At 44.1% G+C, this 15,087-nt stretch overlaps 1 protein-coding gene across 3 annotated transcripts in view; it reads right to left on the bottom strand.

Moving 5' to 3' along the window:
• ZNRF1 (zinc and ring finger 1) overlaps positions 1–13,518 on the bottom strand; it is a 96,516-nt gene extending 82,998 nt beyond the window's left edge. For all 3 annotated transcript variants that reach the window (XM_046683906.1, XM_046683905.1, XM_046683907.1), the window contains exon 1: positions 13,084–13,518. In XM_046683906.1, coding sequence (XP_046539862.1) covers positions 13,084–13,507 — 424 coding nt within the window. In that variant the 5' untranslated portion in view covers positions 13,508–13,518. The remainder of the gene's footprint in view (positions 1–13,083) is intronic.
• Positions 13,519–15,087: the final 1,569 nt, after the last annotated feature.

Below are 15,087 nucleotides of genomic sequence, written 5' to 3'. Positions count from 1 at the left end.
TCACTTCCTATTTGCTGGGCACTGTTTTGAGTGATGTAGATATGCCTGTAAACTCGTTTAATCATACAATAGTCCCATGTGATAGACATCATTATTATTAGCTTCACTTAAGAAGTAAAGACATTAAGGCACAAGGTTAAGTCACTTGCCCAAGGTTCTAAAACTAAAAATCAGCAACACTGGGATTCCAATCTAAGGCAGTCTGGCTCCAAGCCTGCAACCTTAACCACTACCCCACACTGCTTCTCCAAAGACAGGGTGTCCCATTCCGCTCATGAAAGTACCTCTGGCTCAATAGAGCCACGCCTCCAGAAGACATTCTCATGTCATACTGAGGCAGACTTGACCTGAACTCTCCAGGCTACAGTTGTCTGAGAAGACCCTCAACTGAACGGCAAGAAGCCCTTCTTTCAATAGATGGGACCAAAGCACAAACCTTAGGAGCAGAGGTTAGGACTGGATCTACTTCAGTTCACATAATGATACAGACCAATTCTGATGAAAGGAGATCTCAGTATTAGGCCCAGCCACCCCTCAGACACCCTGTCACTTTTAAGATCATGTGGCTTTCTCCTTCCCAGGAGCAGGTCAATGCAGATTCCTCAGACTTGAAAAGCTTCATTCACTATTAAGTCCTTATGCGGCTTTGCAGTCAAGAACTTAAGGGACACTCAACTATTTATGTCTTTCTTGTAACACATGACAATTTTGGGTGATGGAAAAGTAATATTTATTTGTACAAATGTTGCAACTTTTCTGTAAGTCTGAAATTATTTCAAAGTTTTAAAAAAATGTAAAAAAAAATTCTGTTCTTACAGCTAAGTCCATTCCCATCATCAATTTTATAAAGATGGCAATTGATAAACTCAATGTAATAAATATCCTAACAGTTTTTTACCCCACAGAAGTTGACAAAGCTGCTTCTAAAATTTATTTGGAAGCAAAAAGTGCCCAAAATAGCTAACCAGTTGTTTTTATTGTTGTTTTCTGTAACATACAGAACTATTTCTTCTGCTATTTGCAATACAAAGACATAGAGAAACATTATTGTTTGTGCAATATAGTAGGGGAAAAAATCTGAAACTGCCCATCAGGGTCAGTCTGCCAGATGTCCTGTCATTAAGAATATCAGCTATAAACAGAGCAGTTCCTGGTACTTTGTACTTCATTTTGTTGATTCTATCTGAATTCCCTTATTTGTCTCCTAGAAAGCTTCATTTAGACAATACAGCTTTCAGAAAGAATAACTAGATGAAAGGATTTGCCCTTCCACACAGCAAGACAAACCTACAGTAATTAAGAAAGTACTAGCACAAGGATAGACAAATTGACCAATGGACCAGAACAAAAAGCCCAGGAACAAATCTATGCCTGGAAGGAAACCTGACATATGACAGAGGTGGTTTTGCAAATCAGTAGGAAAAGACCACCATTCCTCACTTGCTGCTGGGAGAGCTGGTTATTCATACGGAAAAAGGAAAATACATCCTTATCTTACCTCACTCAAACAATTTAACTCTCCACAGATTAAGGACTTAAATATGAAAGGCAAGATTTTAAAACTTTTAGAAGAAAATATAAGATATCTTTATGATCTCAGGGAAAGAAAATCTTTCTTAAGACACAAAATACACAAGCCATAGGGAAAACACTGGAATATTCAATTACATTAAAATTAAGTTAACTGTAAGAAATCACAAAGAGATAAATCACAAACTGGGAGAAATACATCTGCATTACATATGATGACAAAGAATTACTATCTGGAAACAAAATGAAACAAAAACACAAATTTAGACAAACAAGTAAGAAAAGGACGAGCCATCCAATGTAAACATGGGTAAAAGACATGAACAAGCATTTCACAGAAGAAATATGATTAAATATACAATATTAATCATATTAATTATATGTACATTATCAAATATATAAATAAGAAAATCACAGTGATATACCATTTCACACCCACCAGAGCTAGCCAAATATTATGACAATATCAAGTTTTGGCAAGGACATGGTCCAAGTGAAAATATGCTATTTTGAGAGTGTAATTTGGTACAACACATTCGAGATCTACTGGGCAATATTCAATTAAGAGTTGAAGACATATATGCCCTATGACCCAGCTATTTCATGACTAAGAATGTACCCTAGAAAAACTCTCATTCAAGTACATAAGGAAACAGAAAAACACTCTCGAAGCAACTGAAAATAGCTTTAATATCTATTGATAAATGAATGGATCATTAAATGGTGATATTTGTGATATATTCATACAATAGAGTACAGCAGTGAATACGAATGTGTTAAAGCAATAAGTAGTACAACAGATCTATAGATCTCAAATCCATATACAGATATAGATATGAAAGGATAGAGACATTATGATAAAGTTTATATAAATTAAATGAATACTGTTTTGAACAGAAACATGCAGTAAGAGTATGAACATATGTAGGATAACAAACAGGAGAGTCAGGGCAGTGGTTACCTTTGGAGAGGTAAGGAAAAAAATGGGAATTGGGTGGGGTACTTACAATTATATCTGCAATGTTTTATTTATTAATCTGCTTGGTAGGTAAATGCATTACCTCTTTTGAATGACTAAAATAGTTCATTTTTTAAAAAGATTCCAAGAGACCAGAGCTCCTATTCAGGGTCACACCACTAATGACTTCCTGAAATGTGCAAGTGAAACCAAAATTGAAATAGCACAAACCCCTGTGACTTTTCCATTTTGCAATCACAGGACTGAAACTTTAGAGTTGATCTAATAAGACTGAACAGACAGGAAAAGGAAGAGTCAGGCTCCAGCCTGGATCCCATGACAAGACATACCCTGAGGACCCTTACGGAAAAGAGAGAGATGGAAGTAACTCCTGCTATTTTACAAAACTGATAATCACTTTTTCCTTATGAGTTTTGAACTCCTAAGCAAAAGATACTTTGTAACTATGCCATCAATTAAAAATGTTGAGCCTCCACTATACAACCTAAGAAAAATTAGTCATCTCAGAACAGAGGTTCCTCTTTATTGCCTTTTCCTTGTTTGAAGGAGCTGGTTATCTTTAAAGGATGTAGCTATAATCCTATAGATGTGACACCTTCAAGGCCCAGAATCCCCTCTCCTAGAACATCTGTGCTTGTTCCTTTTCTCTATTAGTTACTGCTGGCTTTCAGGCATCAAACGCTGGCTTCCTGTTCGCCTTTACTGAGCTCTGGAGACTTGGAACTGGTAAGAGGCTTTGAAGAAAAGTACAAAGCCAGGAAAACACGGAGTGGAGACAGCTATGACTTTCCGAAGGAAAGCAAATCTTAACACAGTTGTAATAACCTTTCAGACTTTCCCCTGTCTGTGGCTTACATAAGATGGTAGTTCAGACACGAGGACCGAAGAAGAATTGTAAGTCAAGTCGCTGAAGTTGGAAACAGTTAAAACTCAGGTTTGGGCAGGCAGAGAGGTTGAGCATAGGCATTTTGGATGCTGATATCCTAATCCTGGTTTGTTCTAAACTCTTAGTATCTCTCGCATTTCCCTTTCACCATACTACAAAGAGACTGACTGGGTGATGTGTTCACTTTGGGTGTCATTCTAAGTGTCTTATTAGACCTAAAATCTCAAGAGCACAGATGACCTTGTATGAATCCTCTCTGTGTCAAGTAGTCCCATGATCAGTGCCAAGCACCAAGCCACCATTTCACAATATGGAAAAAGGAGGCATACTCATGACTCTTAAAGTCTCATCATTAAGTCCACAGCCCCCTTAATCCAGAAGCATGATGCTCTTCCTGCAAATGGCCTCAGGCTCTCTGACCCAAAGCCTCGGTTTCATGATCCTTTTATACCACAAGAGTGCTATAATGAACTGAGTTTGAATGTTCAAACTCCAATCTCATTGGTCATGCTACTGAGGCAATTTACCGAGCACAAGCCTCCTCATTCTATTCTGCTGTCCTGCACTTTGAATTCAGGGCTCGCTGTCAGCATGGAAAGCACCAGAGTTCTGATATGGCAGCTTTTGGTTATGTTCCACCAAGGGATTCATCATCCACAACCTACTCAAATCCCTCCCCCAACAGCTACCAAAAATTCCCCTGGTGAGAAATGCTATTATGAGAAGGAGTGGCTGCTTTGTGACTCACACTGTTTCATTAAAAAGATTTTTTTTTTCAAACAAATTTTCAGTAGAAGAATCCAAAGGTTTTCCAAAGCCACAGCAAAAACAGAACAGCTCATAATACTATTTCTCAAAGGTTTGCCACTTCATAGGAGATTCCTATACCTTAAAATACTGGAGATGCTTAGATTCACTACCTTTTTATGCTGCACTTCGCTTCTAGGCTGAGAGGAGGCAGGAAATGGATAAAATAAACACAGCCAACATGACTGGGCTCGTCAGATATTAAGATGGAAGGTGGCTAGCATACAAGCCAGCCCTTATTGCAGGTCTTACGACTTGCCATAGTTCTCCAGGACAACTGGCAGCAATGGTATGGATGTTTCAGCCATATCTGACTAGGATTGAGGAAATCTGATAAGACATGGTGTACATACATGGACATTTTGTGATGCTTGTTACAGTAGTGGGCAGTGTTATCAAAAAGTTTTTTTTAAAAACTGACTTAGGTGGTACTATATCTTAGAGACCATTAAAAGTCTAAATGGGGGCTGGCTCAGTGGCCGAGTGGTTAAGTTCCCGCGTTCTGCTGCGGCGGCCCAGGGTTCGGATCCTGGGCGCCCACATGGCACTGCTCGTCAGGCCACGTTGAGGCGGCGTCCCACATCCCACAACTAGAAGGACGTGCAACTAAGATATACAACTGTGTACGGCGGCAGCTGTTAGCCCAGGTGCCAATCTTTGGGGGGAAAAAAAAGTCTAAATGATCTAAATAGAAAAGAACAATACTACAGAAAACTAATCTGTATTTATGGTAGACCAAGTACTTCATTGGCTTAGGTTGGAATCCCAAGGGCTCCCTCAAATCCATGTAGGATTCCCAGAGTACTTAAGCAGGCATCAGGATAAAAGATTACTAATAGCTATCTTTAAGGACAAGTGCCTTCTCAGCAGGGAAAAAGGTTATTTGAGAGGGAAACAAATAAAAAGATCTCTAAAGAGTTGAGAAATATGGGCAAAATGATCAAGCTGGCCGGAATCCAGGGTCTCAGGTTCTCCTACTTCTGTCCCAGATCATCTGGGTGGCTCCAGATTTAAGTTTCTCTCACATGCTAACAATCCAACTTTGACCTTAAAAGATACTGTAGAGTACAGAGGTGACTAATTTCAGAACTCTTTGTGAAGCATGGCTTATTCAATTATACTTTTTAGAGGGCTAAAGGTAAGACCAATAACAGAGCTGGAGCTATGCTATGACAAGTCTAATTCATTAAGATCAAGACCATCACATATTCCTCAATGTAAGGTGAGATTTCCCCAAAAATTATCTTCAGAAATTAAGGTATCACCTTAGAGCCAAAGTCCACATAAAGCCTGTCAGCATGGAGCATTCTTTTAAACTCTTTACTCTGAGCAAAAAATACTCAAAAATAACAGAGACTTAGTAACTATTGCAGGGAGGAATAACATGTCAATCACCAGTGTTGGCTATCATAAATAAGGCTTTAAAAATTACTTACACTAGCACTAAAGTGTCAGTGTTGTGGAACTCAGAGAAATACACTTACAAGACCAAGGAGGAAAACTGTTCCTATATTTCCTTATGGACGTTTGTGGCTTGGGATAAACTTTACAGAGATGGATTACAAAAGTGGAGGACCATGCTTCTAGAAAACAGTGTTCAACGACCAGAAAGAAAAGTGGCTACAGGGATGACAAAGATACTGAAGTCAAAGAAACACATGAAGAGTTTGAAACAGTTTTTCTTCTGATATTCTCATTGAGAAGACAGAGGTCCACTTGTGTTGGGACATATGAGGAATTTCTTAGTAGACACTTTACTGGAACCACAAAGAAAAGATCACCTGCCCCAGCCCAGAAACAAGGTTTAGGGAACAATGGATAGCGTGAGTAAAGAGTAGAGAGGAAATATCATCTGTGTAGCAGCCTCCTGAACAAAACCCTCAATTTGTTTGTTTATTCAACAGAGGAACTGATGAAGAAGGTAAAATCTTCCACAAGCTGCTATATTCAGACTCTCTCTTAAGGAGTGCGGACTCAAAGATTCCTAGAAAGAACAAAGTCGATCACCCTTATATAATAAATATATATTCCCAGCACCTAGCACAGGTCCTAGTATACCGGAAGCACTCAACCACCAGCTGAATAAATGAATGTCTTAGCTTAACAGATCTCCACACACGCACAAAAAGTCTCACGGTTTTGGGTCAGTAAGAGAAAAGAAAAAATAGGTATTCTGTCCATTTAAGGTCTGGATTCATCCTAAGATCTTGACTTGTCTAGCTGCTGGCTGAGGATATATAAAAGAGGTTATAACTCAGTAAGCCCTTCTGTAGCACAAGTATCCAAAGGCTGCTGTGCCTTAGAAGAAAAATCAGGGGGAAGACAAGCACCGAAGGGAAGGGGACACTGCCACAGCCACCTTCTGTTAGGAGCAACTTCAATTCTCAGGGACCAAGGCAGACTGGTTCAGGCATATTTGTGGGAGAAAATGCTTAGTCCCATGTAAAAGAAAATCATCAAATAATGAACAACGCTCCTACTGGGGGAATCTACCCTCTGGGAACAACTGAAAAGAAGATTTGTATGGATCCTGCTTAGGAAATATCTGACTAGTTCAGTATTGTTGAAAATAATGCTAATGAATGCACCAAAAAAGCATTCAGAGTTCTTTCTGTTTGGGGAGAGAAAAGCTAAATCCATGGTAGAGTTGAGTGTCAGATACAGATGGGCTTCTGACTACATTTTCAGAATCATTTGTTACAAATTCAGATTCTTAGGTCTCTCCTTAGCTCTCCTGAATTCTGCGAGTGAGGTCCAGTTATCGCACCGTGAACGAGTTCCCTAGAGAATACTGGGCAGAGTCAAGTTTGAAAACCCTTTGAACCATTCACAGAAATCAGGAGAGCTCTTGTTTGTATCTGCCTCCTTCTTGTTACAGATCCAAAACTGCACTATATATTCTACTATGCCTCCTGCAACTTGGTGTTTATAGGGACCCAGTGAATTCTCCTTCCTCTTTATTCCCAACAGAGGAAGGCTAATTCTCACTTCTAATAATTCCAGGGAGAGCTCAAGGACACAGTCTCATCAGTCTAGAAACGACCCCAGCTGCTGCTTTAAGATTATGGTCATCTACTTCATTCACACTTAATGGTTGGTCTACAGGTTATTCATTCATACCCACAACTCATCCCTCATCCATTTAGCACATCAAAATTCAAAATCCAGGGGCCGGCTGCCAAGTGGTTAAGTTCACGCACTCTGCTTTGGTGGCCCAGGGTTTCACTGGTGTGGATCCTGGGCATGGACATGGACATGGCACCGCTCACCAGGCCATGCTGAGGCGGTGTCCCACATAGCACAACCAGAGGCACTCACAACTAGAATACACAACTATATACAGGGGGTCTTTGGGGAGAAGAAGAATGGAAAAAAAAAAAGATTGGCAACAGATGTTAGCTCAGGTGCCAATCTCAAAAAAAAAAAATTCGGAACCCAACTGTTGGATTCAAGACTAAACGCACGCCCTTATGAAAAAATAAGATTCAGAAGTGAAAACTGCCAAATCTGAGAAGTCTCTTCTCATACTCAAGCCTAGACCCACAGTAATCACTAGGAACCATTTGATCCAGACCAGGCTATGACAAAACTTGCAAAATAAACAGATGGACATTTATACTCATCCATCATTCTAAAAGACTGGGATTAAGATTTAGGTTTGGGGCTAACTTCAAAATTCTAGTACCTGAACCTCAGTGACCCACTGTCATTAAAAATATCCCTATTTAAGGGTTAGTAAAAGCACGACCAATAGCCCATGTAAGTTACCACCACTTCCCTATGAAGATTTTCTTCAATTTTGAAACTGTCAAAATTGAAGTTCAGTTTTATAATTGGGTTTATTAAAATGTTAGTGCCCAATAAGCTTGGGTTGAATATCACATTTGTAAAATACAAAGCATGTTCCTTTCCCCAAAAGCAACTAGAGTTGCATTTCTTTGGTTAAGAGTGGCCTGGCTGAAACTACTCCTTGTGACATATTTAGGGTGTGTCTTTAATAGCAAAATGTACACATCCCATAAAACAAACACTTTAAGAATGAAACCACCATTTCTTGCAACACCTTTCAAACACCAATGAGGAAGAGTTAACTGTGACCTTCAAGAAATTATCTTCCCGTTGACGAATGGTTAAGTTCACGTGCTCTGCTTCAGCAGCCCAGGGTTTCGCCAGTTCAAATCCTGGGGACAAACATGGCACCACTCATCAAGCCATGCTGAGATGGCATCCCACATGCCACAACTAGAAGGACCCACAACTAAAAATACACAACTATGTACCGGAGGGCTTTGGGAAGAAAAAGAAAAAATAAAATCTTAAAAAAAAAAAAAAAGAAATTATCTTCTCAAGGGAACTTCTTTTATTTTACAGAAAATAAGCCCTCATGGTAATACAGAACTAAAAACTCTGCTTTAATAAAACCTCTTCAGTAAGAATAGAACTTCTGCAGGGCCGGGGACCCAGCATGCTCTTTGGGGACCACAGAATGCTTTTCCTTCCCCAGAAACCATGTAAAGGACCATTACCTCTAGCACACCTATGGTGAGGCTCTAAGAGGCTTTCTGATGCACTCCAATGGAATGGGCAACTCTCCCTAATTATTTAAGAATAGAGAAAATTAAGTCACTCGAGAACTGTAGAGCAGCAGCAAAATAGAACCCTTGAGTTACCCTGCTAGCATGTTCAAAGACAGATCACAAGTCACCTTCTATCAACCCCAGTTATGGCTGGTAACAACAGAGAATGGTTTAGATTTTTCTAAATATGCACGTGTATATATACATATGACTCAAGAAGGTGGAGTGAAACCCTCAATGACCACCATTTTATAGTAGGACCCAGAAAACAGGCAACATGGTGGGTCCTGTTTTTCCCCCCACATCTAGAAATCCATATTCTGAGATAAACAGGACTACTACAAAAGAATGACCAGACTTCCAGAATACCACCCAGACAATCATTAGGAGTTAAACACCTTACAGCAAAACTTACATTTTAATGTGGAAAGGAAGGGACTCTTAACTCTGATCCTACAAAGCAGCTCTTCTCAATAGCATTCATTAATATGAACGGCCTGTCAACGTAGATCAGACTTCAGTAGAGAACACTGGCTGCCATTTTGGGGAAACAGTTCACACAGTTCTAAATCTCTCTGCCTAGCAAATTCTGAGGAGATGAAAGAAGGCAGAGAACCACAGAAGTGCCCCTATAGGAAGACCACTTTCCATCTGTATGTTATTTGGCTTTTCTAAGCACTATCTCATGAGACCTTCACAGCAACGACCCTGCAAGGTAAGCAGGACAGGTATTATCTCCATCTTACAGGTGAAGAAATGGTGACTCTGAGGCTAAATGACTCACTTGCTCAAAGTCACAAGTCAGGCGGTTAATTAACAGCCCAACCAGGAGATGAGCCCAGCCCTCTGACTCGCTGGCCAGTGCAATCTCCAGTACACTACCCAGCTTCCTTATGTTTTAGGGTGAGAGGCAGTAGAGCGTAATGGTTAAGGGCCCCAGTTCTGAAAGTGGCAGATGTGCATTCCAATCCCAGCTCCACTACCTATTAGCTATCTGACCTTGGGCAGGTCCCTTAACCTCCCCCTAAACCTCAGTTTCCTCATCCATAAAATGGAATAAAAATAGTCTTACCTTACAGAGTTATAGTGATTATTAAATGAGATGATGGACACAAGGCACTCAAATTCATTCACTCAACAAGTATTTGTGCCAGGCACACACAGTGCAGGAGTTATAATAGTCATCAAGAGGCACAGTTCTGCTCTCATGGAGCTCAAAATTTAGTCAAATTAAACAGAAAAAGTAAACAAGTAAGTAAAATATACAGTGTGTTAAGTGCTATTAAGGTAACAGGTGAGTGACTGGAGAGATTAACAGGAGGGAGCCAACTTTTAAGAGTGGTCTCTGAGAAGAAATTTAAGTTGAGCTCTAAGAAATTAGAAAGAGTTATCCACGTACAGAATGGAAGGGAAAGCATTCCAGGCATAGGGAACAGGGCCTGTAAGGGTCATAGCCTGGGGAAGTGTAGGAACTGAGAGAAGACAAATGTGACTACTGTGTATCTTCACAGGATTTGGGGGATGACCTTTACAGTCTGGCTGCAAGGATTACCACGTCTATTTTAAAAATAACAAAGACGAGGCTCAAGAGAGGTGATGTGTCTTGCCCAAGGTCACAGCTACTCAGAGAAAGAGCTAGGACCCCAGTATTCTACCTCCTGACACAACATCAGTTCACTCCCTTTGAGGAAGACTCGCACACACTGAACTCCCCCACTTATTTGACCGACAACTGTTTTCAGTGCCCATGAAGAGTTCCAAAAGCACCTTGAAAACACAAGCAAATGCATCACATCAACTTCCAGGCATCTAGTCAATTGTGCATCGAAATCCTTACCCTTCTACTCTTAAGACACAAAAACAAAAACTGCTCAGATCTTACTGAAAGGCTTCAAAATAGAAACAAGCTTCTCTTCTCACAGCAATGAACTAGAGAGGAAAGGGATGTCCTGGAAGGAAGATCCCATGGCCTGTTCCAGAAGGTGAGAAGGAAGAGTGGAAATACGAAGGTTCATCTCAAATGAACTGCATAGGAAAAAATACTTTATTTGAACAAAAGAACGAATCCCTAAAACAGTGGTTCTCAGTCAGGGTGACATCCTCGCCACGCCTCAGAGCATTTGGAAATTTGTGGGGGCACTGAGTGGGCAGGGCCAGGCACGCTCGATGTCTTGCAGAAAGGACAGGATGGGCCTATAAAGAATATAATACCCAGGGCCAACCCGGTAGCTTAGTGGTTAAGTTCGCGTACTCTGCTTCAGTGGCCCGGGGTTCACAGGTTCGGAACCCCAGGCATGGACCTAGCACCACTCATCAAGCCATGCTGCGTGGCATCCCACGTAAAAGAGAGGAAGACTGGCACAGATGTTAGCTGAGGGCCAGTCTTCCTCACACACACACAAAAGAATGTATTACCAAAAATATTAATACCAGCCCCCCCTTTTCCTGTATTCCCATGGTTCAGTGGCTCTTCCGATACTCACCAGAACTGGATGAAAAAAAATTAAACTAAGGTTTCACAGCTGAGGAGTCTGAAATTTGGGACTCTAATTGTAAGCTCATAACTCCAGCATGGAACCCGGTGGTAAAATAAGGAAAAAGAAGTTTCTAGTAAGAGGCAGACAAGAAATTTTAGCAAAAAGAGAACTGCTTCCCCAGACCAGCGTCTTTAAGGTTACATTTGTTTTGCAGCACACAAAATTCTAACTGTGATTTTAGAGAAGCTTCTTATAGTGCCTTTCAGTTTAAAATCAGAGACTAATGACAGTTCTTTTAAAAACTTAACCAGTCGTCTCACAAATACAACTGAGTCTTTCTGGATCAAATTTTATGAGAAAGATTATTAATTTCAAGATTTCTAAAGCTGATCAAATAGCTAAAAGTGCCAAAGGCAGTCATGCCTTGCATCTCATTCAGGGCAGAGTTTGATGCAGGTCAGAGAAGCTCCAACGATATCCAGAGGTCTATTCAGAGATTAAAATACCATCCTAGTAATTCAAAAACTACTTTCAAGTGTTACCCTAAATTAATCACTATTTCCCCCCAAAAATATTTCACAAATTAAAGTTTACAGTTTGAGAAAAGTTTGGAAAAAAAAAATCCAGACTATTTCCAGAAATAAAAAAGAGAGCCAAAAAGGTCTACTCTATTTCACAATAGCTAGAACAGTGACCCAATCGATAAATCCTCCATAAAGCAATCTTTCTTCCACACAATACCTAAATTTTCTCAGCTCTCCCAAAGGAGTCCGAATATGTTAACTTCTTCACTGCAACTTGCCAATCAGCAAATAGCGGCCCCACACCCCTTTTGACCAGTTTTCTAGAAGCCTAACCTTGCTTCGCATGTTAGCTGAGCAGACAGACCTGTTTTCCTCCAGAAGCTCTTGCCAGCGCCTTTTCTGCCCTGCCAGAGCCTGGGAAATCCTCCTCCAGCTTTTCACTGGCCTGTCACCAGAAGTTCACAAAATGAATTCATCCAGATTCTTTGAATCCTCCTCTTCCCCTATCATGTGCCAAGAGCCAGGCGACAAAATCCCACCTCTCCATTGCAAAAAGATGCAGATTACAGAAAGACCAACCACTTAGCAAGGAGAGGAAGAAAAAAGATGGAGGGATGTGACAGTCATTGAGCCAAGCCTACTGCATGCAGCACGAGCGACCAGAACCCTCATCCTGCAAAGCCTCCAAGGGAGGTTCCCGGGCTGGGCCCTCCATTCAGCAGGCCACACCTGTCTATGCCAGCAGCCTGCTCCATTTTAGACAATTCAAACCGATCTCCAGCAGGGTGGCAAAACTGGGCATTCCCCTCTCCCAGAAAGGGTGAGAGCCCTAATCCAAACACCACACGCCCCCAATTTTATTTCTTTCCACACTCTTTGTTTGGGAGATGGGCTTGGTCAGACTGGATCCCCCTCTCTCCGTTAACGGTGAGGAGGGCACAATGCTGCAGTGACAGAATGGAAGCACTGAGGCCGACTTGCTATAAGCCACACAAGACCTCTCCTCTGAGGATGGTGATGCCAACGGATGGGACTTCAATTGGCAGGTTTCAATCTGCCCATCCACAAGTGAACCAACGCTTGAAGTCCTAAAACGCCCGGCTCCGCAGCCTGGCAGAAAGCATCTTTTCTAGAGAGTAGGTATCCCATTCATCCCTTGGCTTTGGAAACCAAAGGGAAGATAGACAGATCCAGGTCGTGCGCTCTACATCCAAACCTTCGCAAGCGCGCGAAGGTTTGGGGCGCCGCGGCGCGCCCTCCCTTGCACTTCACCCTCCGAGGCCTCCACCACCCGCGGACTCACCACTGTGCGAGCTGAACCACCTGGGTGCGATGTGCAGAGGTAGAGCATCCGCCAGCGAGGCTCGGGAGCCCAGGTACAGCATCCCGTCTCTATGGTGACCGCCGCCCGTCTCCTGGTAACCATTGCCATGGGCATAGGTGGAGTCGGACGCGGACCCTCCGCCGCCGGGCGCCCTCTCGGAGTCGCCGGTCCCCCGGGAGGCGGGGGTGTAGAGGCCAAAGGACACCCCCCCGGCCGTGCTGGGGTCCATGCCCATGCCCGCCACCGAGCTGACCGAGCGGCTGCGCAGCCCCATGGCCCCGCCGCCGGCCCGGTAGTGCCCAAAGTGGGGCGCCCCTCCCGGCGGGGGCACGGCGCTGTCATCAGTGGAGACCCCCGGGAAGGGGCCCCGTGAGCGGGCCGCCGTGCTCTGCTTGCCCCCCATGCTCGCCCGGGCCCCGGTAGGGCGGGAACCTGGAGGCCGAGACCCTCCCCCACTTCTCAGCAGCGGGGGGAGGGTTGGGCGAGCATAAAGGGGGAGAGAGTCAAAAAGGAGATCGGGAGGGAAAAAAGGGAAAAAAAAGAAAAAGAAAAAAGAAAAGAAAACCCGCCGGGCGGAAGAGGCAGGCGGGCGGGGATCCCAAACTAAGAATTTAAAACGATCCAAGCCAAACGCATGTTTCCCCTCAAGGTCCAAAGAGGCGCAGTCCGGCGCGGGCTCGGCGCGCCACAGGCCGCCCCCGGGCTCCCGAAAGCCGGCCGAGCCGCAGGGAAGGAGGGAGGGAGGCGGCGGGCGAGCGGGCGGGCGGGCGCGGGGAGGCGCCAGAGGAGGCCGCCCGCCCGGCAGGAGGAGGCGGCGGAGGGCTGGGGGCGCCGGGCGCGTCCCCCGCCTCAGGACGCCGCGACCATGGACGGCGGCCCGGACCCCTCCAGGCCTCGGGCGGGCTGCGGCGCTGGGCGGCCAGGCGGAGCTCGGGAAGCCGCGGTCGCGTCGCGTCGCGTCGCGCTCTCACTCCGGCCGCCGCCGGCCCCGCCAGCCGCGCCGCCCCGCTCGGTCCCGGGCTGCGCTCGCCGGCGCTCCTCGCCGCCGTGGAGACAATGGAGGGCGGCAGAGCGCAGGCGCGGCCCGCGCCCCCTCCCCCTCCCCCCCCGCCGGGTTAACCCTTGGCGGCCCCTGCGGAGCCCGGCAGCTGTAGGCCCGGGAGGTCCCCACCCACCCAACCCCGACCGGTCTGTGACCTGAGTGGCTGGAGCCACAGGGCGTCAGGAACGGAGGCAAGGCGTCTTTTCAAAGCAAGCACTCTTTAAGTCCACAAAAGTGGCTAATTATTCAGGGGGAACCACCTGTGGGGGGAGGGGTGACGATGATTCCAGGGGGTGGGAAGGAAACCCAAGGAAGAATGAAAATTACTCAAGACGCCTACCTGGCTCTGAGGGTCATTGGTCAGTCTCCCCTCCCAGCACAAATTTGCCCCCACAGCACCCTCTGGTGGACGTGCTGTCCGTTCTTTCGGAGATTCCCCATCCGAGGATGCCTAAAATCGGGAAGCTAGTTTAGCATTGGGAGGATTTTTGGCTGTTTGCGGGTAAACAGCGCACTAGGGCACTTGTGACTCGGAATTCTGCTGACAGTAGATTAGAACTTCCTATTTCGGGGTTAAGCAAACGGGTAGATTCCTTAGCTAAAATGTGATCCTGAAAGTCATTAGGTATTGGATAAAAAGTGAAAAGATAGAGATATGAAAATGAAATAATGTAGCTAGAACTAGTGATTTTAGAAACTTCCTAAGTCCAAGGTGAGTCCCGTTTTGTTTACTTTTTATTCTGGTATGCACCACAGGGCCTGGGACACAGGAGGTACTCAATAAATGTTTGTTGACCAAGGCTGAATTTTGCAATATGTCTGTCTAACATTCACATTCATTCATTCAACAACTATTTTTCAAGTGCTGAGGGCTGGCTATGAGCATCACCCAGCCTCTGGCCTGACTTCCTTGTTCTAAATGTCCCCAGCTACTTCCAAAT

This window comes from Equus quagga, chromosome 13 (assembly GCF_021613505.1).
Source record: "Equus quagga isolate Etosha38 chromosome 13, UCLA_HA_Equagga_1.0, whole genome shotgun sequence".
Lineage (NCBI taxonomy): Eukaryota > Metazoa > Chordata > Mammalia > Perissodactyla > Equidae > Equus > Equus quagga.
The sequence above is the reverse complement of the archived record's forward strand: the minus strand, read 5'-3'. Positions and strand labels throughout refer to the sequence as shown.